We start from the raw sequence: 25,903 nt of genomic DNA, 5'->3' as shown, positions 1-25,903 counted from the left end.
TTTCTCCTGAACTCTTTTATTCCAAAATAATTATCTGTAGGTTTCCACAACTACATTGCGGGGGGGTGAGGGGGTGGGGAGGGAGGGAAATCATACCTGATGATACTCAGTACTCTTGGCTCTGAACTCAGGAATTACTCCTGGCAGTGCTCGGGAGACTATATGGAATACTGGGGATTGAATCTGGGTCTGCCGCATGCAAGACAAATGTCCTACCCACTGTACTATCACTCCAGCCCCCATAGCTACAGTTTTATGTCACTCTCTTCCCCACAACATGCTTGTTGCAGATGTATATGCAACAGTTCTTCAATAACTCTACCCAGATAAACTTGATGCCTCAAATGTATATGTAAATGTGTAAGTATATAATCCTTCCCTAATCTTTGACACTATTATTTCCTTAGTCCAGTTAAAGGTACTATCATCTATCAGAAACATGAATTTGTCTCAAGTCAAAAAGCACCTGGCACTCATTCCCTCACTTAAGATATACACACCTTTACCTATCCAATAGTTTTCAACTAATTTTTCCGCCTGCAGCACAAAAAAATCATTACACTTCATAATTTTATCTTCTAAGTGACTTCATTCCTCACCAGCCATCCCTGGCCTCTCCCTGGCAAGGTCTTGATTTCCCTCTGGCACCAACCCTAGTTTAGAACACGGCCATCACCAGAATCCTGTCATCTCTATTACAAAAATCAAACATCAGCCTTTACTTAAAACACACAGATTTCTATAATCAGAGGATAAAGTCAAATTTGATCTATGAATCAATTTGAAACTATTGATTTACTAAAAAAAAATGACACTTCTGTCGCTAATGACTTCATATCCTTTCATCAAAACTTGCCTCAAGTGTTACTTTTCAAAAACCTTCACCGACCCCTAGAAAAACTTCATTTTCTTTTTTTTTTGGTTTTGGTTCACACCCAGTGATGCTAAAGGGTTTATCCTGGCAGGGCTTGGGGAACTTATGGGGTACAGGGATCAAACCTGGTCGGGCATATGTGCAAGGCAAACGTCCTACCCACTATACTCTTTCCAGCATCAGAATTCCAAAGTTCTGACTAAGCTTTATATCCCTGTTTCTTACCCCTTGCACAGAATCACAGAATATGCTCAAAAGCTTAATGATGAAGGCCTGGAGTGACAGTACAGCGGGTAGGGTATTTGCCTTGCATGTGGCTGAACTGGATTCTATCCCCAGCATCCCATATAGTGCTCCAAGCACCAGGAGTAATCCCCAAGCGAAGAGCCAGGAATAACCCCTACGCATTGCTGTGTGTGACCCAAAAAGCCAAAAAGGGGGAAAAAGTCTTGTTGTTGTGGAGAAAATTTTGTATATGATGTATACACGAAACATGTCTTGATCTATCTTGGCATATATTCATTTGTTCCATTATCTTTTGCTAAAGATTTTCTTTAAAAAAAAAAAAAAGAATAAAAAACTTAGATGGGGAGAAAGGCACTTACTGTTTATTGTTATCAATTACAAAGTTTATTTTATCTCCAGTTTCCAGCTGAACATTCCCTTCAACGTCTTCAGGGGTGTAAGTCAGATAAAATACTTCCTGTGAATTAATAAGTTATTATTAGTACATTGGAAGGATGCAAATTCACTGTATACTGTGATTTACTTACTTAAAATACCTCAAAACTGGTATGTTAAGCCAAATTTCTTAGTATTAAGTGCTTAATGACAAGTAGGTTATATTATTCATATAAACACACACTTCCCCTCCATGATGCTGATGACTTCTGGGAGTCCACAGCTGAGCAGCAATCCAACTTCAAAAAAGCTTACACACAGGGAAGCATTTGCCCAGAGACTGAAGTTATATTTAAAAAAATACCAATTTTTATGTAAGGCATTCCAAACAAAAAAGCTGGAGTTAGTGCTTAAAGGAACCAGAAAAAAGATCCCCGCCACATCCCCCCAAAAAGTGAGTAAAAGGAGCATTTTACCTTTAATTTCTAACTAAGGTCACACTTGGGCAAGCTAAAACACTTGGAAAGTCCTATGGATTTTAAAAATGTTTTGATTATGCTGCACTCGAAGCCTCTTAAATCAAATTTAAAACGGATTTTATCAATTGCAGCTTACGTTTGCTATTTCGAATTTTAAGTACGCTTATAGATCACATGGTGGATCAGGCAAAGGTTTAAGAAAAATACACAAGTTTACCCCATTACGTTCGTAGCATACACTCCCTGTTGGACTCTGACCCGGGGCAGCTGGAGATTTACTCTCTAAGTTGTGAGGAACAGCGCACACAACCTACCAGTCAAAAAAAAAAAAATTTCCATTGCTAATCATTTCAGGAGCAGCACTGTGCAATATAAACTGAATTTTAATATCCTCTAGACTATACATAGGGATGCATTTTAATATGATCCACAAGAGGATGTCATGCTGCCAAGTTTCAAACTTACAGTTCCTAAATTGACTGTAAGTGTAGACATTGGGTTCTGTGTAAAAACCCAAATTGACTCTTGACCACATTTTAATTTCAGGCCAAGAAATGCCAGTGCTTCTGATATAATTTTAAAATAGTAATCTTTATATACTACAGCTTGCGTGCAAACTGAGGAGATGGGAAAAATCTTCCTTTTCTAAAGGGAAAGATATGCAAATGCAGGGCCCTAAGAAAACACAAAACATCAAAGTCACTAACTTGTCCATTAATTCGTTCTTCAGGGAGAATTTCTGGTTTTATCTTCACCAGTTTAATAGCAATGGGTTTCCCAGTCCGCCGGTCGGATGAGACTTCGAATTCAACATCATCTAAAATGAAGAAAGTGTTGTGTTTTTTGAGCTAATAGTTTAAGATGGCATCTCACTTCTGGCTTAACAATGCAGCAGCTGTGTTGTCTTAACCAGAAAGTCTCAAAGGAGGGACATAGAATGACTGCACTCATTTATGGAATATAAAGTAACATAATGGCAGACTAATACCTAAGGATAGTAGAGATAAGGGCCAGGAGGATTGCTCCACAGCTTGGAAGCCCGCCACATATGCTGAGGGGAAAAAGCAGCTGAGATAGAGAAGGAACCACCAAGTAAATGATGCCTGGAGGGCTCGCTCAGGATGGGAGATGTGTGCTGAAAGTAGACAAAGGTTCAAACATGATGGCCACTTAGTATCTGTATTGCAAACCATAACACCCAAAAGGAAAGAGAGAGAGAGAAAAAGGGAATGTGCCAGCCACAGAGGCGGGGGGGGGGGGGGGGGGCCTAGCGCGCCAGGTGGGATACTGAGAACATTGGTGGTAGAGAATGGGCACTGGTGGAGGGATGGGTACTGGATCATTGTATGACTGAAAGGTAATCATAAAAGTTTAAGTCTGTAACTGTTTCTCACGGTGATTAAAAAAAAAAGTCTCAAAGTCTGAATCTAGGAAACTAGTAAGCACGTGAGTGAGTTTTCCTGCCCCTCTCCAGACCTATACAAAACAGTTGATCAAGTACACTGATTCTGCATTTTAATGAGCTTTCCAGGTAATTCTGATACATACTATAGCTCATATCACTGCTTTCGATTCAGCTAAGTATATAAAAATACGCTAGCTCAGTTTCCTTGTCTCTAAAAGGAAGATTAACTAAAATGCCTCATAGTCCATAAGAGTATGTAGGCCATATACTTATGCTGGCGACTATTCTGTCCTTTTCCTCACAAAGATATTTAAAAGTAACATACCAAGACGTTATAGCTTCAGATCTTTACTAATAGAATTCAGATGTACAAGTGATTTCTATGTCAAGTATGATCAATTTCCCAAAGTAATATCAACTTATTTACAAAGCGTATTTTCATATACTTAAAAATATACATACAGCTAATTGTTACAGAATAGGTAGCTATTTAAAAAATTTCTAACCATGTCCTATACAAATAGTCTTTCATTTCTCAAAAAATTGCTAGATTAGCAGTACTATTTATTACAGAAAGGTTATCATATACATCACTTTACTTCCTTTCAACACTGCAAAACTTTTTTCTCCCCCACAAAAGGAAAGAGGAGGAGGGAGGGAGGGGGAGGTAAGAAGGGGGGGAGAGAGAAAGAGGAAAAGGTCTGCCATTAAGAGGCAGGTTGGGAGGCTGGGCAGGACACTGGGTGAGAAACGTACAGTGGGGATGGGATGGATGATGGAACACTGTATGACTGAAGTGCAATCATGTACAACTTTGTAACTGTGTATCTCAAGGTAATTCAATTAAAAAAAATAAGAAAACACCCACTAGGAATCATGACTTTACTAGTTTATATAGATGTCTATACTTCAGGAATTGATGCAGTGAAATGTTAAAACTTCAAAATTGGTATTCAACAAAAATCTGTGAATTTTTTTTTCTATTTTTGATCACATCCAGTGATGTTCAGGAATTACTCCTGGTGGTGATTGGGGGACCATATGGATACCAGGAATCGAACCCTGGGTTGGCCGCGTGCAAGGCAAACACCTTACCTGCTGTATTATCACATCAGCCTGTTTGTGAATTTTTAAAATTACTTTTAAATTAAAAGTAATTTTAATTTTAAATTTAAATTTTAAATTACTTTTCTAAAAAGAATCAACAGATTACCTCCTACTTTTAAGTCCTGCAGGTTGCCATTATACTGTGAACAGTGGAAGAAGAGTCTAGCTTGACGTTCTGAACACTGAATAAATCCGTAAGAGGTCAGCAGTTTCTCAATAACCCCAGTTTCACGCAGTGCTGCCGAAGTACCATTGGGGTACCCATTGTGTCCATTGTTGTGGAGAAGGTTTGGATCAAAGCTCATCTGTTCAAAAAAAAGAAGCTCCTCAATATATACAGACCAATATTATCTCCACAACATACTAAATCTATTAACAAGGCACTTAATCTTTAATATAAAATGGAAAAGAAAATAATGGTAAGAGGGAAGATGATGAGATTTTATTTCTGAAATGTTAATTTAGCAAACAGAACATTTCAGAGGATATCAATTTAAATTATATGAAGACCCACTCCAATGTATGATAGAAATTTCACTTGACCAAACACAAGTTCTCTACTTAGGTAAAGAAACTGTATTAAGTAAAAGCTGCCTTTATGTTATTAAGTTATTAAAACAATTTCAGGACAAAGGCAATTGATATTAGAATGGCAACACAAACCACCAAGACTGATTTTAAGAAATTTACCACCTATTTTAAAATTTAAATATAGAAGTCTTAATATAGTTTGGTAAGCCTACATCTTAAAGTTTCATAGTTCAATTACTAGAAATTAATGTAAAAGCAATTTTTATGGTAAAAGAAATTTTCTATGTAGTACTTTAAACCATGAATACAATAATCCAGTTAGGTCCTTTAATGGCAAATAACCCAAAACACTAAATTAGAAAACAAGAGTTTCTGAAGACAAAATTCCAAGACAGCAAAAAACAATTCTAAAATTTTCCAATCTTTTCATAGGATCATTTAAAGGAATCTTTTCATGTATTTCAAATACATATGAAATGTCTATAGTTTTTTGTTTCTATGATCTTTAAAGAACGTATTCTTTAGTGAGAGGAGGAAATATTTAAATACAGTGCAACAGGGTCTTTTTAGATGAACAAACACTGCACCAAGCTGGACACTCCATTTGACTTTATGTGAGTAGAAGCATAAAAAACTGAAGGAAATAGGGAAAACAGGAAATTTTGGGGGAAAAAATTGGAGATTTTTCCAAATAGGAAAAAATTCCTAGTAAAGTTTATACCTGTAACTGACATACTATGATAGTACTAAACCACATTATTTACAACTTATTTTAGATTTCCTTCATTGAAAATTTAATTTAGAAGGGTTTCAAGTGCAATTAGTATTTTTCATTAGAAAAGAAATGGATTAATGAAGACAAACCACTCTGACAGGTTAAAGTACAGTAAGGACAAATACAAATCAAGCCATCATTTACATACATAAGTAAATTCTAGTTCAAAATAGTTGTTATTTTGTATTTGACATGTGTTAATCTGTTTAATATTTATAAATCCACAAGACAGTAATAACCCCAATTACCCAATGAAGAAACAGATGCAAAGAGCTCTAATGCCTTGCCAAAGTCAACCAGCAGGAAGTCAACCAGCAGGAAGCCTACCTCTAAAATCTGGGTTCTCGGGGATTTTCAAACTTAAATTTTTCAGCAATCTAGTTAAAAGAGTTCCCGGCACCCCATATGGTTCTCTAAGCACTGCCATGAGTGACTGAGTGCAGACAGAGGTTGCCAGGAGTAAGCCTTGTGCATTGCTGGGTGTGGTTCAAAAACAGCAAGAACTTAATTTGCTGATGGCAGGGGCTTGCATTTCTCAATTTCCTGTAAGTTCAACTTACAGGAGGCGAACTTACCAATGCTTTAATTCTTGGAACATACTTTGAATAAAAACAGACCCTTAACTACTTAACTTTTATTTAAATATTCAAAACCCAAGAAATAGGAAATTAGAAAGCAAGATGCAGATTAATTCAACTGACTGGAGTGGCCTTCCTAGGTCATGCAAGTAAGCTGGGATGACCACTTCCCTGACTTACAGATCTTTGATATGTGGGGAAGGTCTTCTTTTGTTTTTTAGTCCCAGATGAGGTAGATGATGAAGATAAAGGTAAAGAAAGTGTAGGAGGGGCTGCAGGAGGGGCATGAGGATTTGATGACATAGTAAAAACGTCCTCCATCTCAGATAGCTGCGGCAATATAGCATTATGTTTATAAATAATTTAACACACGACAGTTAACCTTTATCTTTACAGATTTACCATTACATTATTTTAGCAAAATGGCAGTTAAGATTTCTACAGACAAAAATAACCATTAAAAAGTCAAACTAAAATATATTCTTTAAAACCTTTAGAAAATCCATAATTCCTAATATTTACAAATTTTAATTCCAATAAACGGGTTATGAGCCATTGAGCCAAACTTTTTAACATTCCACAACTTTAAACACAATCCAGTATTCTTAGCTACCTGTCTCTCTCTCAAGAGTACACACAGAATAATCCAAAGGAAAACCATTAGAATTAGTTTTGCCCAATAATAAGCATTTATAATTATGCGGTTTGGTGTTTGAATATTAAGTGTAATGAACTACTGTGACCAACTTAATGAAAATAAAATTAAAAAGTAGCACTGTCCTCCTGTTGTTCATCGATTTGCTCGAGCGGGCACCAGTAATGTCTCCACTGTGAGACTTGTTACTGTTTTTGGCATATCAAATACGCCACGGGGAGCTTGCCACGCTGTCTGCCGTGCGGGCGGGATGTTCTTGGTAGCTTGCCAGGCTCTCTGAGAGGGACAGAGGAATTGAACCCGGGTCGGCTGCATGCAAGGCAAACGCCCTACCCGCTGTGCTATTGCTCCAGCCCAAAATTAAAAAGTAAAAATAAATAAATAAATGCATTTATAGAGGTGAGCCTGCTGAATTGGTTAGCCAAATCACATCCATGACTGAGGTAGCTGGGATCTGTAAGACAGTATAGAAGGTAGGGCCTTTGGCGTGCATACAGTGAATTTGGGAGGTGAGGGGGGTCAATCCCTAGCACCCCATGTGGTCTCCAGAACACAGCCATGAGCGATTCCTGAGTGCAGAGCCAGGAGTAACCCCTGAGCGTCACCGGATATGATCCAAAAACTTAAAAAACAAAACAAAACAAAACAGATTACTCAGGCTCTCTAGAGAACTCAAAGAGATAATAAAGCTTTAACTTAATTGCTTCAAGCATATTATAGTTCATATTGACCAAATAACCGGAGCGATAGCACAGCGGTAGGGCGTTTGCCTTGCACGCAGCCAACATGGCCGATCCGAGTTCGATTCCTCCGCCCCTCTCGGAGAGCCCGGCAAGCTACCGAGAGTATCTCGCCCGCACGGCAGAAGCCTGGCAAGCTCCCCGTGACGTATTCGATACGCCAAACACAGTAACAACAAAGTCTCCAATGGAGACGTTACTGGGCCTGCTCGAGCAAATCAATGATCAACGGGAGGGCCTTTTAACCGGCAAACAAATCTAGTTCTCTAGTTTAGCTGAACTATACTCAGAAGAAAAATGGCCTGATGATTCCCAAGAGTTCTACAAAATAATGCTAATAAGGCAATCAAGGTTGAATAAGTCTAATCTGAGTACTAGTTCTTTAGCCTTCCTAATAAACAGATCACCATCTAGCAAGACATAAACAAGTCTGCCAAAACACTACAATAAAACCTGTAATAAGACTAGTAGCAATAAAACACAATACAAGCACATCATGAGCAGGATATTATAAAGTTTATAAATGTATGAATTGCAATGTCACTTATAAAATAAGTGTCTAGACTTTTCTAGTGTGTTAAACTTGCTTTTTTAATTTTTGTAATACCATTCATTCCATCTTTGCCTATTATTTGTACCATGTTTTATAATGCAAATGCAAGAGCATCATCACCATTTATTAACAAATGACACGTACATACTGATGATATACGGCCAGCTTACTGACAATATGACCAAGTTTACTTAAAGATCACAATTTCTAAGTTACTGACTTAGATCTTTATTAATGCACAAATGATATGTTCTGCAGTCCAAAACTGTTCTCAAGTTTCCAGTTCTACCATACATCCTTACAGATAGGTGGTTAAGCTTCCCATTTGTTTCTATTCACAAACCAAAATTAGAATACGTAAGAACTGTAGGAGCCTGGGAGATAGCACAGCAGGTAGGGTACTTGCCTATCAACTGGCAGACCCAGATTCAATCCCTGGCACCCCTGAGTCCAGCCAGCAGTAGGCCCGGAACAACATGGCACCACCCCCAAAACAAACATACAAATTTTATGTATTTTTATAAAAAGAAGTAACAAAAAAATCCCTATTATTTCTTTCTATGCCCTCTATGACTCAACTTTGTTTCCTAACAAGAACGCGAACATCAAAATTTCTCTTATTCTCATCTAACTTCTCTATGCATAGACTTGGTAATGGTGGTGGGTGGAAAATGTAAGAGAGCTGGAGACATAGGACAGAGCTCAAGATCTTGCCTTGCCAGTGGCAAGTCATGGTTTGATTTTGCGCACTGATGATTCCTGGAGTCACCAAGAGTGACTCCCAAACATAGAACCAGGAGTAACCAGAGCACTGCCAGAAACCCAAATAAAAACCACAACAAAATTGAAAAAGTTTTCTTTTCCCCTCTCTTACAATCATTTCTGGCTTAAGTTTCTTTCTCTAGCTTTGTCCATTTCCTGGATTTTTTTTTCTTTTAAAGGAAAAAATATGCTCGTCACTTCGAAGAAGTTGTTTATATGTTTAAATTCCTATTAACTCGGCTAAACTACTTCTATAGTGTCTGTAATTATGAATAATGACCCCTTCTACTGGGGGTGGAGGGTATTCCTAGCAGTGCTCAGGAGTCAGGGGACCCTATCCAAGAGATCAAATTGTGGTCAGCTGCACACAAGTCAGGCACCTTAACCCCTATACTCTTTCCAGCTCCACGAATCACTTCTCAACCATCATCACCGATATACTTTGAAAGTAACATTAAAATGGAAGCTCATTAAAAAAAAACAACAGCATAATAGAAGTGCAGTGGAAAAGCAGACGGAACTGAAAGATGCTCAGTGATTTAAGGGCTTGCCTTGCACATATCGAGTTTGACTCCTAGAGCAGCTGCAAACACTGAGCTGACCCTGGTAGCTCTAGCAGTGACACCCCTTCCGCAAGTACCAAGCAATAGTGAGGGAATATGGGGTGGGGTCAGACTCAAAGTGACATGAGAACAGTAACAGAAGGCTTTGTTACCGTTTGGGGACTTCGGTGGCAGTGAAGGTGCAGTATGTACATAAAAAAGAAAGGCAAGAGGAATCATCACAGGACCCCAAAGGGGAATGCAAAGAACCCAGATGATTCAATATCAATTGCATGAGCCTGAGGCCTTTCTGGCAGTGCTTGCTCCTGAACATTTGTAGGGCAAAAAGTTGCAAATGGAAAAGGTTCCAGCACCCTGGTTTAGAAAAGCCTGTCTATTTCACTAGAAGACATTCTAAAATAAGACTTACATTGTGAGGGCCACTCCAGCACAGCTCGGAGACTACTCCGATAGAGTCTGTGTGCTTCTAGCAAACCTCCAGTCCCTAGAAGGATCATAAACTTAACCTAAAGTTTCTTCCTTTCCCTTAATCTAATGTGTCTACTTAAAAAACAACACAACCACAACAACAAAACAACATTTTTCAAGGTCACTGGTCTATGTGCATTCGGAGAAATGCTTCAATAAAGCAGTATTTGGGCCTCCCAAGATACGCTAGTTGGTCAGGTTGTGCTGGAGCCACCTGAGCCAACACCTGGTTTTACCCAGGGGGAGGACATGGAGGGGGGGAGGTGGAGACTAAATTCCAGACCTTTAAAGTACCTCCCCAGTCTCTCTAGATCATTTATTAACTTACTAGAATCAAGTTTCTCCTAGTATTTCTGTTCTTAAATTGTAAGAATGCTCACATGCACACAATGTTCATAATCTTTTGTAACTTGGGAGTACAACTCAAAGGGAGAATTTTAAGACATTAGTTTCTTTTCAGGCCATACCCAGTCGCATTCAGGGCTCACTACTGATTCTGTGCTTAGGGATCACTCCTGGGTTTGGGGGACCATATGTAGTGTGGGGATCAAACTCTGGTCAACTGCTTGCAAGGCAAATGCCTTACCCATCCCTCTGGTCCCTGTAACCTTCCTTTTAAACAGTCTCTTAAACCTTACCTCAATGGAGTTGTTGAGTGGTCAAATGATTTGCTTCCAACAACAACAAAACCAAAGTGCTTAGCCCCTAAGTAATCATATACCTCCATTAAGTCTTTTTTAAAAGCAGGACATGGGGCTGCAGAAAAAGTACTGCTGGAAGGATGTTTGCCTTGCATATGGTGACACAAGTTTAATCCCCTGTATCCATATGATTCCCTGAGCAACATCAGGAATAATTCCTGAGTGCAGAGCCAGGAGCAAGCCCTGAGCACTGCCAGGTAAATACTGCCCAAAACTTAACCTCCCCCCAAAACTGGAAAAATAGGACAAGAATAAATCTGGCAGCATATGCCTAGAGATATTGAGAAACCAAGTAGAAACAATCTATGTACATATCATCTCGCTGAGTTATACTAAGATACTCTTATTTTAATGAAAAGTTTTTAATCACTGGCTGAATTTTTGCCAGCAATGAATGGAGAACAAGAACCATGCTCCCACAAGTAACTTTAGAAAATAAAGCAAAACATTTGTTTCTGGTCATGGATCTCCATTACTATTCACTTAGCTGGGGCTTTAGCTTACTTCTGGTATTCTAGGCTTTACTTTCCTTTTGCTATTGTCCTAATCAATCAATACAAGTGGTTGTCAAACTAACCCTTTCACATACCAAATTTCTTTTCAGTTTTATTTTTTAGAACTAATTCCAACTCCTCTGTTTATTCATTCCCAATCAGGTACTTCTTTCATTCTTATGATGTTCTTTGAAATTCTGGGGCTCTAGAACCTGAGAGATGGTATGGGGAAGGGTTAAGGCTTCGGCATGGAGCTGACCCCAATTCAAGTCCCAGCATTGCATGTGGTCCCTGAAGCACTGCCAGGTATGCTCTTGAGGAGAGCCAGGTTTGATCCCCAGGATCCCATATTGTCCTAATCCTGCCAGGAGTAATCCTTTAGCATAGAGCAAGGAGGAAGCCTCTGTCAGTTTGTATTCCTCCCTCCCCACTGTCCCTACCCCTCCCTTCCACACACACACACACACACACACACAGAGGAAATCTAGGCTCTAGGGCTAGAGTGTTCAATGGGCAACCCTACCTCTGACACATCCAGGAGTGATCCCAAGTAATGAACTGGAACCTGAAAACTGCCAAATGTGCCCCACCCCACAAATGAGCAAACAAAAAACTTGGGTGGGTTCTACTCCATATATGAGGTCCTGAGTTTAATCCCCAGCAGCATAAAAATAAAACCCGGGTCCTGTTGAATTACTAATTTATATTCTGATTTACAACTATACAATCAAGGGCAACTTTACTATCAATACACTCCCCACTTTAAGTATGTGTATACATCTGTACATGAATAATGTGAATATATACAATCTAATTTCTGACAGTTAAGTCATATGAGGGTATTCATAGCAAACATTAAAAGATTAAAGACATCCTCTAAATCCTCTTCTACAAATTCATATCAATAAAGTAAAATGGAAAACTTAGTATCTAGTCTTCTTACCCTTCTGAATTAAAAGGCCAAACTATAGTTTTGGTTTGTATTACTTTCCTTATCTAACCCACAGTGCTAACAGTAAAATCATTAAAGAAAAAAATTTTCATGAGGCCAAAGTGATAGTAGAAGATAGGGCGTTAGCCTTGCACAGAGCCAACCCAGGTTTGATCTACAACATATGATCACGCCAGGATTAAGCCCTGAGCAATGCTGGTGTGGCCACAAAACCAAAATTAAATAATGGAATGAAAAAAATATTTAAGGCGGGCCGACACTCGGTAATGCTGGGGGGGGGGGGCGGGGGGGGGGAGGGAAACTCCTGATTGCACTCAGGAATGACTCCTGGCAATGCTCAGGGGACCATAAGGGATGCCAGGATCTGCACAAGGAAAGCACCTTAGCCACTATACTATCTGTGGTCTCCAGAATAATTATCTTAAAGTTGAATAATTATGTGTTAATAGAACACAATTTGATAAATTGGTGCTATTGGTAATTTTTCAGTTAAGGAGTGATTCTATACCACAGTAAGGTTGTTAACCTTTAAATAAAATGAAGATAAAGGTCTGAATCCTTCTTGAAATGATGACTATTTTATAAGACAACCTAGAAATGACCTATTTTCACTCTTCATTCTATTTGATCACTGTGGCATTTAAAACAAGGCTTATCACCAACTTTTTGAAATTATCTTCCTTGGCATTCCACTCTGACTTCCTCTAGTTCTTTGCACAGTTTCTTCTTTGGCATTTCTTCCTTTATCACCTATAAAGTGATGACTTTTCTGAATTCCAAGTCTTTATTTTTACCCATTTTTGAAAATCTGGAAACTAAAGATTAAAAAGGAAAATTACCCTTCATAATCCTACCTCCTCCAAATAACTAACATTTCAAACAGCTTCTCAACTTTTGATCACTCTCTTAACAAAATCAATAGATTCTCAAAACAGATTTTAGGTTTAGTACATCCTTGTAACTTTCCAAATCCTATGAAGATTTCTAGTTTTGACAACTGGACAAGTACCTCCAGATTTCACATTCACCTGGTGACCAAATTCTGTCATATCTGCCACTCATATATGGTGTCTTTCCCTGCTTATATTCCAGCTTTTATCATCTTTACAATCTTATCCAATCCTCTTAAGTCTTGAGCATCTCCAGCCTATCTCTTAAAAGTGATAATTTGTCCTTTAAAAATACCCTCCCGAACATATAAAATCTAAAGTAAACTGATCTCACCTTTGAAATGCAAACTCCATTAAGCTCACATCTGATAATTTTCCTACAGAATACAACTGATCTTTCAGAACCTACCTTTAGCCAAACCTCCCTTTCACTTACTCTCTCCTACATTAAAACCATACTTCTACCCTTTCCATAATGAAACCATGGGGGTTATCTAACAAGTGCCTTCACAGCTCTGTGGTCCTATTCTTTCTCCTCTCCACACTCTACAGCAGACAACTCTCCCCTCTTCCAATGTGTCATTTGGTAGGCCCACTTTACTTTATATTACACAGATTTCAATGACTACTAGGGGTATTCCCACCTAAAATTCTAGCTTCTAAATGCAGGATGGGAGTTGTTAAGAGATAAAAAGTCCAAAAAAAAAAAAAAAAAGAGATAAAAAGTGGAAAGAAATCGGCATACAGTAATGAAACTTGCCTGAAAAATCTCAGAGGTTAGGCAGTATTTGTACATTGCCACTGTCTAACAAAAGGCAGTAAATTTCAGGTTGTTTTTTTCAAACTAGTAGAGAATATAAGTTGTTTTCAGATAGTGTAAAAACAGTTTTGATTTGGTTTTTCTAGGGAACTAAAAACCTACCTCGCAGTGATAATCAAATATTGCACTTTCAGTAGTATTTGCTGATTCTCCTTTTTCAGCACACGTTTCAGAGGATGAAAGTTGCTAGTATTAAAAAAAGAGCGAGAGAAAATGATCTATCAAGCTAATAAAGAATACAACGGCTGCTGCACCGGGCAATCTCACAGCACAGCACTGAAGAAAACAAAGACTACTAGCAGCGTCGGGAAGTGCTCTTTCAAAGCTGTTGAGTAGGCACAAACTTCTTGTTTCAGATCAAGTGTTGTGTCTTCAACTTAAGTGTACTCTTCTTTGGTCTTGTTGGTTGTTTCGAGGTTTGTTCCTTGCCTGATCTGAACTTGAAGCAGCAGTTTCAGGTGGTAAAGTCTGTTCTGTTACACTTCATACTAGAGATAAGAAATAGAGACATTAAATATGAGTTATGAAAAATAAGGCCAGAGAATGGGTAGAAAATAAGGTCAGAGGCTGGGTAGAGAAATAGCTCATTTCATTGTAATAGTTAACCAAGTAATAGAGGAAACCAAAAAGTTTATTTGACGTTAACTTAATAATGAACACCTCTGCGATCACACTCAACACTTGAATATTTCAAAACTCAAAATTGGGGCTGGGGAAATGGCTCAAAGAATTTGAACATATACATTGCACAAGGAGCTGGTAGTTTGATCCAGAAGCTCAAAGCTAGGAGCAGACAGAGTACTGCTAGGTGTGGCACAAAACCCAAATAATGCGGGGACCACAGTTAAATTATTTAACAGTTCCCACTGTGTCCCTCTCAATAAACTCTAATAACATAGGATATTTAATTTAGTACAAATACTTTTAATAAATATCCTGCACTGTTAAGTATTATAAAAAATAAAAAGTTCCTGCCATGAGAATTTACACTCTTGCTAAGAATTTATAGAAAAATCAAAACATAGGACAAAATAGCAAAATGTGATTAATACTTGGTATCCAGTAAATCACAAATACTAGAAATACAAATATCTCCCATGTTTTACACTGTAGGCACATTGAAGCAGCACAGTTGAGTAGAGCCAGAAGGCTTGTAAGAGCCATTAAATTTGTTTTAGAGAAATAAATTATTTATTTTTGACAACATGTTGAAACTGGAATACTTTAATGCTAACAAAAACTATCTAAACACACAGAGACACAGTAAGATTTCACTTATATATAAGAATAGGTATTTTGAAATTGGCAAGATATGTTAAACAACACAAACGTTAAGAAATAAACACATTTTTAAGAGAAGGAAAACAAGCATGCATTATCACAGAAGCTCAGTGAAGAATATGCCATTAAAGTCTAAGTTCAGTTTACGAGCAATGAACATGTGACTGATTTCCTATGCCTGGCATCAAGCGAAGTCTACTGCTTGAAAGACTGACATGTGTGACTAATTTATTCAGAGAACTTTATACAGTGACTTAAGTTAAACTTAAACAGTGGGGGAAGTTAAAGTGAACCGGAATGTGAAGACAGGTGAAGTCTTAGTGTGAGGCATTTCAAGTGATAAAACTGCCGTATCTCTTATGGAAAGCATATTAAATCTTGAAATCCTTCGGGAGATGACTGAGTGATGGTCACTATCACTATCCTCCTGTTGTTCATCAGTTTGCTCAAGCGGGCCCAGTAACATTGTGAGGCTTGCTGTTACAACTATCTCATTTGCATGTCACCATAAACAGAAATGTCTACAGTGGAATGTCTAGAGAAATGTCTACAGTGGAATAACAAAGTGTGAAATGAGGCCAAAAAGATAGTTTCAAAGGCACATGCCCTAGGTCCAACTGGGTTCAATACAGTGTGGCTCCAAGCACCTCTGTAAGTGACCTTATGCACCAATTGGTGTGGTCCAAAACGTGGAGACGGTGAGTAAAACAAAATACACATAAAACTGCAGAGCTGTGCTTTTTATTTAGTTATCGAATTGATTACCATATTTCACTGCATTATCATCACAGATATGATGTCAATTTTATTATTGCTAGAGAGCAGGGTATAACCAGCACTGAAGTTGTCTTTTGTCCATGCCTCCCTCCACCCCACCCCCTTTTTGATGCCACAAATGGCTGTGCTGAGGGGGCCATAGAAGGTTTCATGGTTGGAACCTGGGTCACCTGTGTACAAGCAAACACCTTAACCTCTGCTCTATCCCTCTGCTCCCCCAACCCACCCCCCCATGTTTTTAAAGGTCTGGAGAGAGCACAGAGGGGAAGACATCCACTTGCATGTGTCCATGACACTGGTTCAAACCTCCAGCACCACAGCTGGTTCCAAACACCTCCAGGGGATACCCTTGAACACAGAACCAGGCACAGCCAAGTGTGGCCCCCCAAATCATGCTGGTATTACCAGAACAGGGCTCATAGACTATGCAGGGAATACCGCATTTCACTTTAATTAAAATATTAAAGCGTTAATCTATATGGGGAAGAGAAAAAAGTGCCTTGGTTTTAGATATGCTGAGATAAATAATATATCTGAAATAAATCAGAACCAAGAGTGACTGTAAGATGAAAAATCAGTGGTAATACAGCTGAAGACTAGAACTGAATCCTAATATTGCTTAACAGTAAAATACCATGTTCTTTCTTTTTCTTTGGGGGGCGGGGGACTGTATCAAACAGAGGGCCTCACATGGAGCAAGTGGTTTACACTGGGCTACAATATAACCCTGGCCCTAAATTTCTTCTTCCCATACTCAAAAAGTTAAACTCAGTAACTGCTAACCTGCGATCTATTTTGATGGTGATCACAAGCATTCTAAGACTTTATATTGTTACTTCAAAAATCAAACGTTATGGGGCTGGAGCAATGGAACAACGGGTAGGGCATTTGGCTTGCACGCAGCCAACATGGCCAACCTGGGTTCGATTCCCAGCATCCCGTGTGGTCCCCTGAGCACTGCCAGGAGTAATTCCTGAGTGTATGAGCCGGGAGTGACCCCTGAGCATCGCCAGGTGTGACTCAAAAAGCAAAAAAAAAACAAAACAAAAATCCAAAGTTGTATGTAATCTTTCAATTCTATTAAGTTCACTCTCCTATTGCCTAGAGTACTTCTTAAAGTCATAGCTCTCAAATAAATCATTAAGATTTATTTTTTTAATTTGATTTCTTATTTTTTTTTGCTTTTTGGGTCACACCCGGCTGGTTACTCTTGGCTTTGCACTCAGGAATCACTCCTGGCGGTGCTCGGGGGACCATATGAGATGCTGGGAATCGAATCTGGGTTGTCTGCGTGCAAGGCAAATGCCCTACCTGCTGTGCTATTGCTCCAGCCCAAACATGAAGATTTAAATAGAAAAATACTTTGGTTCCCACTCGGAGAGTGAGAAGTGGCCTGCAGTGGGGGTGAGGGATCAGGACTGTGGTGCCACAGGATGGGGGTATGCACACAGCATGTGGCTCCACCCCCGTCAATTCTTGACATTTTTGTCCAGTTATCTAACACATCTGGTAACTCTTAATGTCAATGTTTTCCACTTACTGTCACACTACACTACCAGACTAAATTCCAAACTTCGGGGGGGGGGGAGGGGAGAGAGAGAGAGAGGAAGGGGGGGCCGGAGAGGGAGAGAGAGGGAGGGGGGGGGGAAAGAGAGAGAGAGAGAGAGAGAGAGAGAGAGAGAGAGAGAGAGAGAGAGAATAGGGCCAAGGGCATACTTTGCATGCAGGAAACAGGGTTTACTCTCCCCCACCTCAAGGTCATCACCCTAGCACAGAGCAGCGTGCAGACAGAGTACCACTTGGTGTGGTCCAAAACACACACACACACACACACACACACTCTCTCTCTCTCTCTCTCTCTCTCTCTCATATTCTCTCTCTCTCCCCCTCCCTATCTCCCTATCCCTCCCTCCCTCCCGAAATGACCTCCAACTTCATAACATCGCTCTACCCCAAAGAGTTCATTTTTCCAACAGTTTAAGACAAAGGTCACATTTCTTTTTTTTAATTTTTAAAATTTTTTAAAAATTTTTATTAGTGAAACACCATGAGGTAGAGTTGGGTCACATTTCTACTTCAACCACCTGGGCAACTTCAATCAAAATCTGGATCTCACCTTGAAATCCTAACATTAAAGGATTATCCAGGTTCCATGTGTTTTGTTGTTACTGCCAAACTGGAGGTGCTCTGCAGTGCTTGTGGGAACAGGGAATTAATCCCTCAGATCCAGGGTATATCTGACTTTTGAAGTGGGGTTTTAAGAAGAGCGATAGCACAGCGGTAGGGCGTTTGCCTTGCACGCAGCCAACATGGCCGACCCGAGTTCGATTCCTCCGCCCCTCTCGGAGAGCCCGGCAAGCTACCGAGAGTATCTCGCCCGCACAGCAGAGCCTGGCAAGCCACCCGTGACGTATTCGATATCCCAAACACAGTAACAACAAAGTCTCCAATGGAGACGTTACTGGGCCCGCTCGAGCAAATCGATGATCAACGGGAGGGCCTTTACCTTTACCACTTCAAAAGTGGTGTGCAGGACCCTTCCGCAAGGTTCAGGCCTGTGGGGTCGCAAGGTATCTCTATTCTACATTCCCACATTCCTGTCTCCAGAGATAGCAATAGTTCCACTTCCCTCTCTAGATCCTTACCCATGTTCCTTGGGAAAGTTTTGAATTCCACTTTTCTAATCAGCAATTCCATACCCCAAACAGAAATATCAAAAAATAGAAAAGCCTTTCTTGGTCAATGGCATGAACATTACCTTAGTTCCACAATGAGGCAGGAATAATCACCATCACCTGCCTCATAATCATTTCTATATGTAGCTTGCTTACTTCATATTTATTGAGTCCCCCAATGTATTCCAAACTTCTGGGGGGAAAAACAAGTTTATCAAGGCCCCCTTCAGTAACAAAACAACTGAAAACACAGCAAAAACACAGAAAGAAAAAAAAAGGGCAGTTAATCTGCAATAAGCAAACACCACAGAACAAGAACAAACAGAACAACTTTTGGCAGCTTAACTTTAAATGTTCCTGTTTTGGTTAACTGTATTGATGTTTTCATTATTCAACCAATAAATAATCTCTTAGAAACACAGACTTAGTGTTTCTAAGTCCTAAAACTAAGCTTTTACCTTAATACTGCGTCTATACTCAGAACTCTGAGGGGTAATACTAAGAATTTCATCAAACTTCTCAGAATAAAGTTTACTACAGGAGAGGTAACAAAGCTTAAACTGTGCAAAGCTTGATAGGTGCTAAATCAAGTTTAGTTTATTAATTTATTTATTTTTCCCTTGCAGGGTGAGCCACACCTGGTAATGCTCCAGGCTCTGTGCTGGGAAGGGTGGGGCGGGGCAGGTCATTGGAGGCAGATGGGGACTAAGCAGTTTCAGGGATGCTAACAGCGAAAAGACTGAAACCCTATGCATTTCTCTTTAGTTTCACTGAAACAGTATGTCGTGAACAGAAAAAGACCACTTCCAGAATCTGAAATCTGTAGTACTACAGATAGTCCTGGGCATCAAGCATGTCAGTAAGGATAAATCAAAACTAAAAAAACCCCACAACAATCATGAATAATTTAGAATGGCTGAATGTTGTATCTCTACAGCTTTCTACAGTTAACTAGTTTTTAATAAAATTGACATAAGAATACTTAAAAGGTATTACTTGGGCACCTTGATAAAACTGGCTATCTACTCATGTAATTTACAACTTTTGCCTTGTTCTCTGAACATAAATATAAACGAAAATAACACAGACAACCTCACTCCCCACCCCCACCTGGATACTTAACTCACATGAAATTCAGTGCACTTGGGGGCAGAAACTATAGTGGGGTAAAGCTACTATAATAGTAGGGGATTTGTCTTGCACGTGGCCAACCTCCATTTGACGTCAGAACCCTATAAGGTCTTCCAAGCCCACCAGAAATGATTTTAAGCACAGAGCCAGGAACAAGCCCTGAGTACCACCAAGCGTGATCCCAAAACTAAACCAAACCCCCTACACTAATTGTAAGGAACTAAGGAACAACTTAAACATAGATATGAGTCCCCCTGATTAATCAATTTCACTTGCCTTTGCTCGCATGGCAAACTAACACCTTTAGTGAGTTATCGACTATTATATCATAGCTATTTTAGAAGATAAGCCAATTCCTTTACTTGAACAGATAATCCAAAACGTATTCTCTAATTTACCTTTCCTAAAAATCACTTATTTTCTTGGGGCCAGAGTGATAGTACAGTGGATAAGGCGTTTGCCTTACACACAGCTGACTCAGGTTTGATTTCCAGCATCCCACCAGGAGTAATTAGTGCAGAACCACAAGTAATGCCTGAGCATCTCCGGGTGTGACCCAAAAAGACCAAAAACAAACAAACACACACACACACACACACACACACACACACACACACACACAGCCACTTATTTTCTCTTTACTCATTTAACTCAATGGCCTAACATAAGCATAAACATGCACTAAATTAAATTAATGCATTTTGATGAAATATATTTATGTGCACAGTAACCCATTAATGTGATCGCAGCGTCACATTACCATGATTATCTTGCTAAATATTTTTTAAAGTCTGTACACCACTCACTTGTAAAGAATGTTAACAACTCAACCACTTTATGAAAGTTCTAGCTAACCCACTTTTCCCAGAAAGCACCTTCTTCCTTTGAGAAGAGCAAAGACTCAAATAGGCATCATGAGACTGAAAAGGTTCTCTATTGTTGATTTATGAGTAATACTTCCCAGTTCATATTTCTTGATGCATTAACTGTAGTTCAAGTATCTATATATATCTCTCTCCATATCCTGTACAACTGTAGTGTTTAATACATTTTAATTCACTTTTCCTTTAGGATCTAAGAGAAAAAAAATAAGTTTATATAATTGACCAGCTTAAAACAATTTATATCATTATGTAAAACAGAAATACAAGACAAGGTTTGGGGCTGTGTCTCAGTGATTAAATCAAGCAAAATCCAAACAAAATGAAACAAAAAATTTTAAATTGCGGCAACTATCGTTCTGCACATGTTCTGTAGTTGTGCAGGTTTGTCAGTTACTGGAATATTTAAATTTTAAATAACTAGCCATGGGGCTGGAGTGATAGTACAGCGGGTAGGGTACTTGCCTTGCACGCGGCCGACCCGGGTTCGATTCCCAGCATCCTATATGGTCCCCAAGCACCGCCAGGAGTAATTCCTGAGTGCAAAGCCAGAAGTAACCCCTGAGCATCACTGGGTGTGACCCAAAAAGCAAAAATAAATAGCCATTTCCGTGCAATTTGTAACTGTGGACAGCTGTTACCTGAACGAGGCTATAAAATTCTAGGTTCATCTATCACGTAACTGCCTTTATGTAGACTCTAAGTATTGAAAAAAAGTATAAGAAATATTCCAGGTAAGGAAACCAGAAAAGTATAGAGAACGTTGTAGAACAGTACAGTACAAAGCATACTGTGGTTCAAATTATCCTTATACTAAAAGTCAAAAGAAACAGGAGCAGCTTCAGGCCCTAAGGAAAATGGGAGGGGGAGGGAGTGAGAAAGGGAAACAAAGTATCTTATTTCACCTAATATAAGCTTAATGTTACCATTTTCCATAAATAATCTTTTTGTTTGTATTTGATTTGTGTGCCACACCTGGAGGTACTCATAGGTTACTCCTGGCTCTGCACAGGAATCAGTCTTGGCTGGTACTGGGGACCATATCGGTAGCTGAGGATTGAATTCTGGTCCACTGGGTGCAAGACAAGCACAGTACCTACTATACCATCTCTCCCTCACAGTAATCAATAATTTAAAATTGAATATTTATTCTTTTGATAACCAACCATTTACAATTATAGCACATTTCAATTTAGAGCTGTATACAGTTCAAGTGCACAATGAAAATGCATGGGCAGCATTGTGCAAAGTGTAGTGAAGAAAAAAGGCACTATAACAATACCAATGGTAGGTTAACACCCCCCCCCTCTTTTTTTGACAAAAGGAGACAGCATCTAAAATATATGACCAGGGCAGGAGTTTGTATTTAATACCCTCAGTACAGTGTAAATAGGGGCTCTTGAGATAGTGGAGCAAATAAGGCACTGTCTTTAAGGTGGACAACCTAGATTCGATCCCAGCACTCAATCAGGTCAAGGAAACCCCAACAGGAGTGATCACTGGAAGTGCAGCCAGTAGAGAGCATTGCTGGGCGTGGCCCAAAAACAACAAAAAAGAAGTATAGTGTAAATAACTGGTTATAAACTACTCCTGGCCGAATAGACAACCAACGGCGAGCAAACATGTTCAATCAAGAAAATAGCTGACCATGGGGCAAAAGCAATGTAGGAGGGCATTTGCCTTCCACAAAGCCGACCCAGGTTCATTCCCCAGCATCCCATATGGTCCCACACAAAAGATGACACACAAAAAACAACCCCCCCAAACCCACCTATTAATAGTTGAACAATTTATTTTCAACCGCTCTTTTACAACATGACATGAAATACATCAATGCTCCCCTAAAGTATCATTTAATACATCTGAACTAGTACTTAAAATACCATATTCATTTTAATGTTCCTAACAAAAACTACAGCACAAAAGAAACAAAAAATTATTCAGGCATGCATTATAAAGTGAAATGTGTGTACATGTGAATTAGGTACTCAAACACAAAGGTGAAAAGCCTTCCAGTATATCAAGACAAAAGGGTCTTAAAAAAATCTTGAGTACTGCTCAGTGAGAGCTTAACATCAAGAAATGATGGGATTCTATAAAACAAATCACTCCGCAAACTGTAATTTCACCACTGCTACTCTAAGTTCTTAAAATTTTAATTTTAATTCTTTTCCCATTCCCAGTAACTGTTCTCCGTAATACAGTCTGGGTAAAAGACCTTAATTCCTTCTGGCCTGTCAAAAAGACTAAACTAAGAAGGAAAATTCTTTGTGCTTACTTAACAAGACCAAGATTTTGGCTTTATTTTGTAAAATAGTAGTAAAATTCAACTTTGAAACTGTCCAAGGGCCAAAGAGAGTACAGGGAGGTAGGACACCTTGCAAATGGCCAACCAGGCTGGAGCCCCAGGCACTGCAAGCAATTTCCCAGGCAGGGCCAGGAATGATCTGAGTGCAGAGCCAGGAGGAAGCCCTAGGGGTGTGGTCCACAAGCCAAGCATGCTCTTCCCACCCCCACCATCTTAAATGCTCTTTATCTACTTCAACTACTTGGGCTTTGTAACAGTGTGAATGTAATTAGTGACACTAAACTGCACGATTAAGAAAAGGTTAAAAACTATCTTATGCGTCAAGTATTTTTAATAAAAAACAAAACGAAAAACAACAGTTGGATACCTGGCTCAATCTGTTGTTAGATGGAAGGGAAGAGGAGGATAAAGCATGACACATCAGCTTTCACTCATTTTTGGTTAGGAATTTATTAGAATTATAAGCATATTCTTTAAAGCTCTTAAGTCAGAACTTTTTTAGAAAAAAAGAAAACCTATTTTCTGTGCCTCAAATACTTTACTTTTCAACTCAGCTGCTATATTCAGGTCGATGGTAAACATCCAGAGAGCAACTGCAGAACTAAACTACAACTATCTCTTATTTCCAGCCCAGGGCTAAAAGAAAACAAAAATAGAGTATTTCAATGTTATGGCACAAGCTGATGTCCACTCCCTCCTTCCCCAGAGTACTGTGTTTCCAAGTAGCACTGAGAATGCCTGCCTTCTGGAAATTCCAAATGAAAATTACTCACTGGCTCTGCACAAAAAGAACAGACTGGGTTATCACTTGAAACTTTCGCCTACAGAGCGATGGTTCCAGGTGGCAGCTAGTTGGTAGCATGATCAGAAAAATCGAAGAACCCCCCCCTCCAAATAGATGGTAGCCACCAGCGCGTCCTCCCTCCCTTCTCCACCCGGTCTCCCAAAGAGCAACACATTCTTTCGCTCATTTTGGAAGCAGAACACCGCCATTACCTCCCCCGGCAGTGCTCAAGCTCCGCGACTGCAGCCTGAAGGCCATGTTTGGGAGCGGCCTGGCTGTGAGTAACGCCGAGCAGCAGCAGCTGGGTGTGCCTCCAGAGAAGCCTGAGAGCAGAGGGCTGCACCCCGAGGCCGCGCGCGGAGAAAGCATGGGCCGCACACCTCGGCACGCGTCCGAGGCCGCCTGTCCTGGCTGGGGTGGGCGCCGACAGCACAGGGGCGGAGACGGCGGGGAGGGCTCCCCAGAGTTCTGACAGCGCACACCCAGCCCGGGACGGAGGGGTCAGCGCTGAAAGCCAACTCCTAGGACCTGGTGCTTTCAGAAAGCCCAAGGCAGGCGGGGTGTGGAGGCCTGCGTGCCGAGAACCAGGGCAGTTCGGAGTGCCAAGGATGACAACTGCGGCGCCACCGCGCCAGGAACAGCCGGGGCAAGGAGAAACCCCAGATCACGCACGAAGCACCACCGCCGCCACTGCGCTCTGGCCCTCGGAGTCCGCTCTCCGACAACGAGAACTCCAAGGTCCAGAGCCGGCGTCGGTCCCCTGCCTCGCTCTGCGGCTCCACCAGCTCCACACAAAGGACCACGCCACCACCCCCTCGCCCCGCCCGCCGGGACTTGTAGTTCCCGTTTCCCCCGCCAAGCCGCAGAGGAGGAACTGACCGGACTACAACTCCCAGCAGCCCCAGCGCCCACGCCCCGCACCCCTGCCTCCATCTTGGCTGCGGTCGGGGCCTCCATTTTCGCTCCCTCCCCCCACTTTAGTCACCGCCACCACCACTACGCGCGACCACCCAGCCTTGACTCTTCGGCTCGGCTACGCGGCCTGACGTGAAGCCCAGACGGTTGAACGGAGGCCGGGTGGAAAAGCTCGCGGTAGGAATTCAGGGTGAGCGCGTCCCTACTTGGAACTCTCGGAGTGTCCACTTTGACTCGGAAGTCTGTCTCATTAGTATGGCCCCTTTCACCCTCCCTTAGCCGGGCTCCTTGCTACTCCCAGTTGGACCCTAAGGTCGTACTCACCCCAACAGCTCAGCGCCCCCTCTCCAGCGCCGCCATAAGCAGCACGGCCCGGTACGTAGGAATAAATCTCGCTTCTCTCGCGAGAGTTGCCGACCAGGAGCGCGTGCACAGGAAGGGGTGGGCCGGGGTGGGGAGGTGTACTCCGAGTACGCCTGCGCACTAGGACGAGTGACGCCCGAGCGCACGGTGCGCGTGACCACAGCCAAGATGGCGGCGGTGCTCTTTCCTGCCCCTCCCGCCGCGCCTGGGGAAGCCATGTCGAGGCGCTCTCGGGGCTGACCGATTCCCCGGGACGCCGGGGCCTGCGTGTGCCTGGGCAACTAGACCAGAGCGAAACCGTGAAGACCAACACTCTGAGGCTTCGTCCCTGGAGATCACGTGAGGGATTTTCTCAGCGGTAATCCAGAAACCCTCAAGGCCCGCTTTTCCTCAAGGCGGTGCGAGTCTCTCGCTTCCCCTCACGACAGCGAGCCTGTCTCCCTAGACTGGCATTTCCGTCAGCGCGAGCCCGGCTCCTAACGAGCGGGTTCGGACGGCCTGAGTGTGAAGACGGCACGACCCCCAAACACAAACGCCCCGCTAAAGCCAGAAGCGGGTGGCCGCGTGTCAGGTAGTCGGAAAGGCGGGATCAGTGAGCAAGATGCTGGAGTCAGGGAAAAGATGATTCATCCGAGGGTGCAGGAAGAAAGACGGAAAAGGATCCTGTTGAGTGACCACGGAGGACACGGAGGAGAGGGCCGGAAGGCGGGTGTCCCTCTCGGCACTGCGCGGCCGGTAGTCGCGGTATCCACAGAGCACGGAATCAACCATCAAGAGGCACCCCTCTATTTTCACTTTCAGCAACGTTTTTTCTTGCATC

At 41.2% G+C, this 25,903-nt stretch overlaps 1 protein-coding gene across 3 annotated transcripts in view; it reads right to left on the bottom strand.

The window, feature by feature from the left end:
- Positions 1-25,170, bottom strand: part of CSDE1 (cold shock domain containing E1) — a 43,625-nt gene extending 18,455 nt beyond the window's left edge. The window contains exons 1-6 of one of the 3 annotated variants that reach the window (XM_056106526.1): positions 25,045-25,170; positions 14,071-14,456; positions 4,593-4,791; positions 2,682-2,791; positions 2,192-2,284; positions 1,480-1,577 (exon numbers count right to left, since the gene is read on the bottom strand). In XM_056106526.1, coding sequence (XP_055962501.1) covers positions 1,480-1,577; positions 2,192-2,284; positions 2,682-2,791; positions 4,593-4,791 — 500 coding nt within the window. In that variant the 5' untranslated portion in view covers positions 14,071-14,456; positions 25,045-25,170. Of the gene's footprint in view, positions 1-1,479; positions 1,578-2,191; positions 2,285-2,681; positions 2,792-4,592; positions 4,792-6,550; positions 6,707-14,070; positions 14,457-25,044 lie in introns of those variants that run through there. The other 2 variants (XM_056139168.1, XM_056106525.1) reach the window with 2 other exon arrangements.
- Between the last annotated feature and the right edge of the window lie 733 nt (positions 25,171-25,903).

Source organism: Sorex fumeus, unplaced genomic scaffold (assembly GCF_029834395.1).
Source record: "Sorex fumeus unplaced genomic scaffold, SorFum_2.1 ptg000131l, whole genome shotgun sequence".
NCBI lineage: Eukaryota > Metazoa > Chordata > Mammalia > Eulipotyphla > Soricidae > Sorex > Sorex fumeus.
The sequence above is the reverse complement of the archived record's forward strand: the minus strand, read 5'-3'. Positions and strand labels throughout refer to the sequence as shown.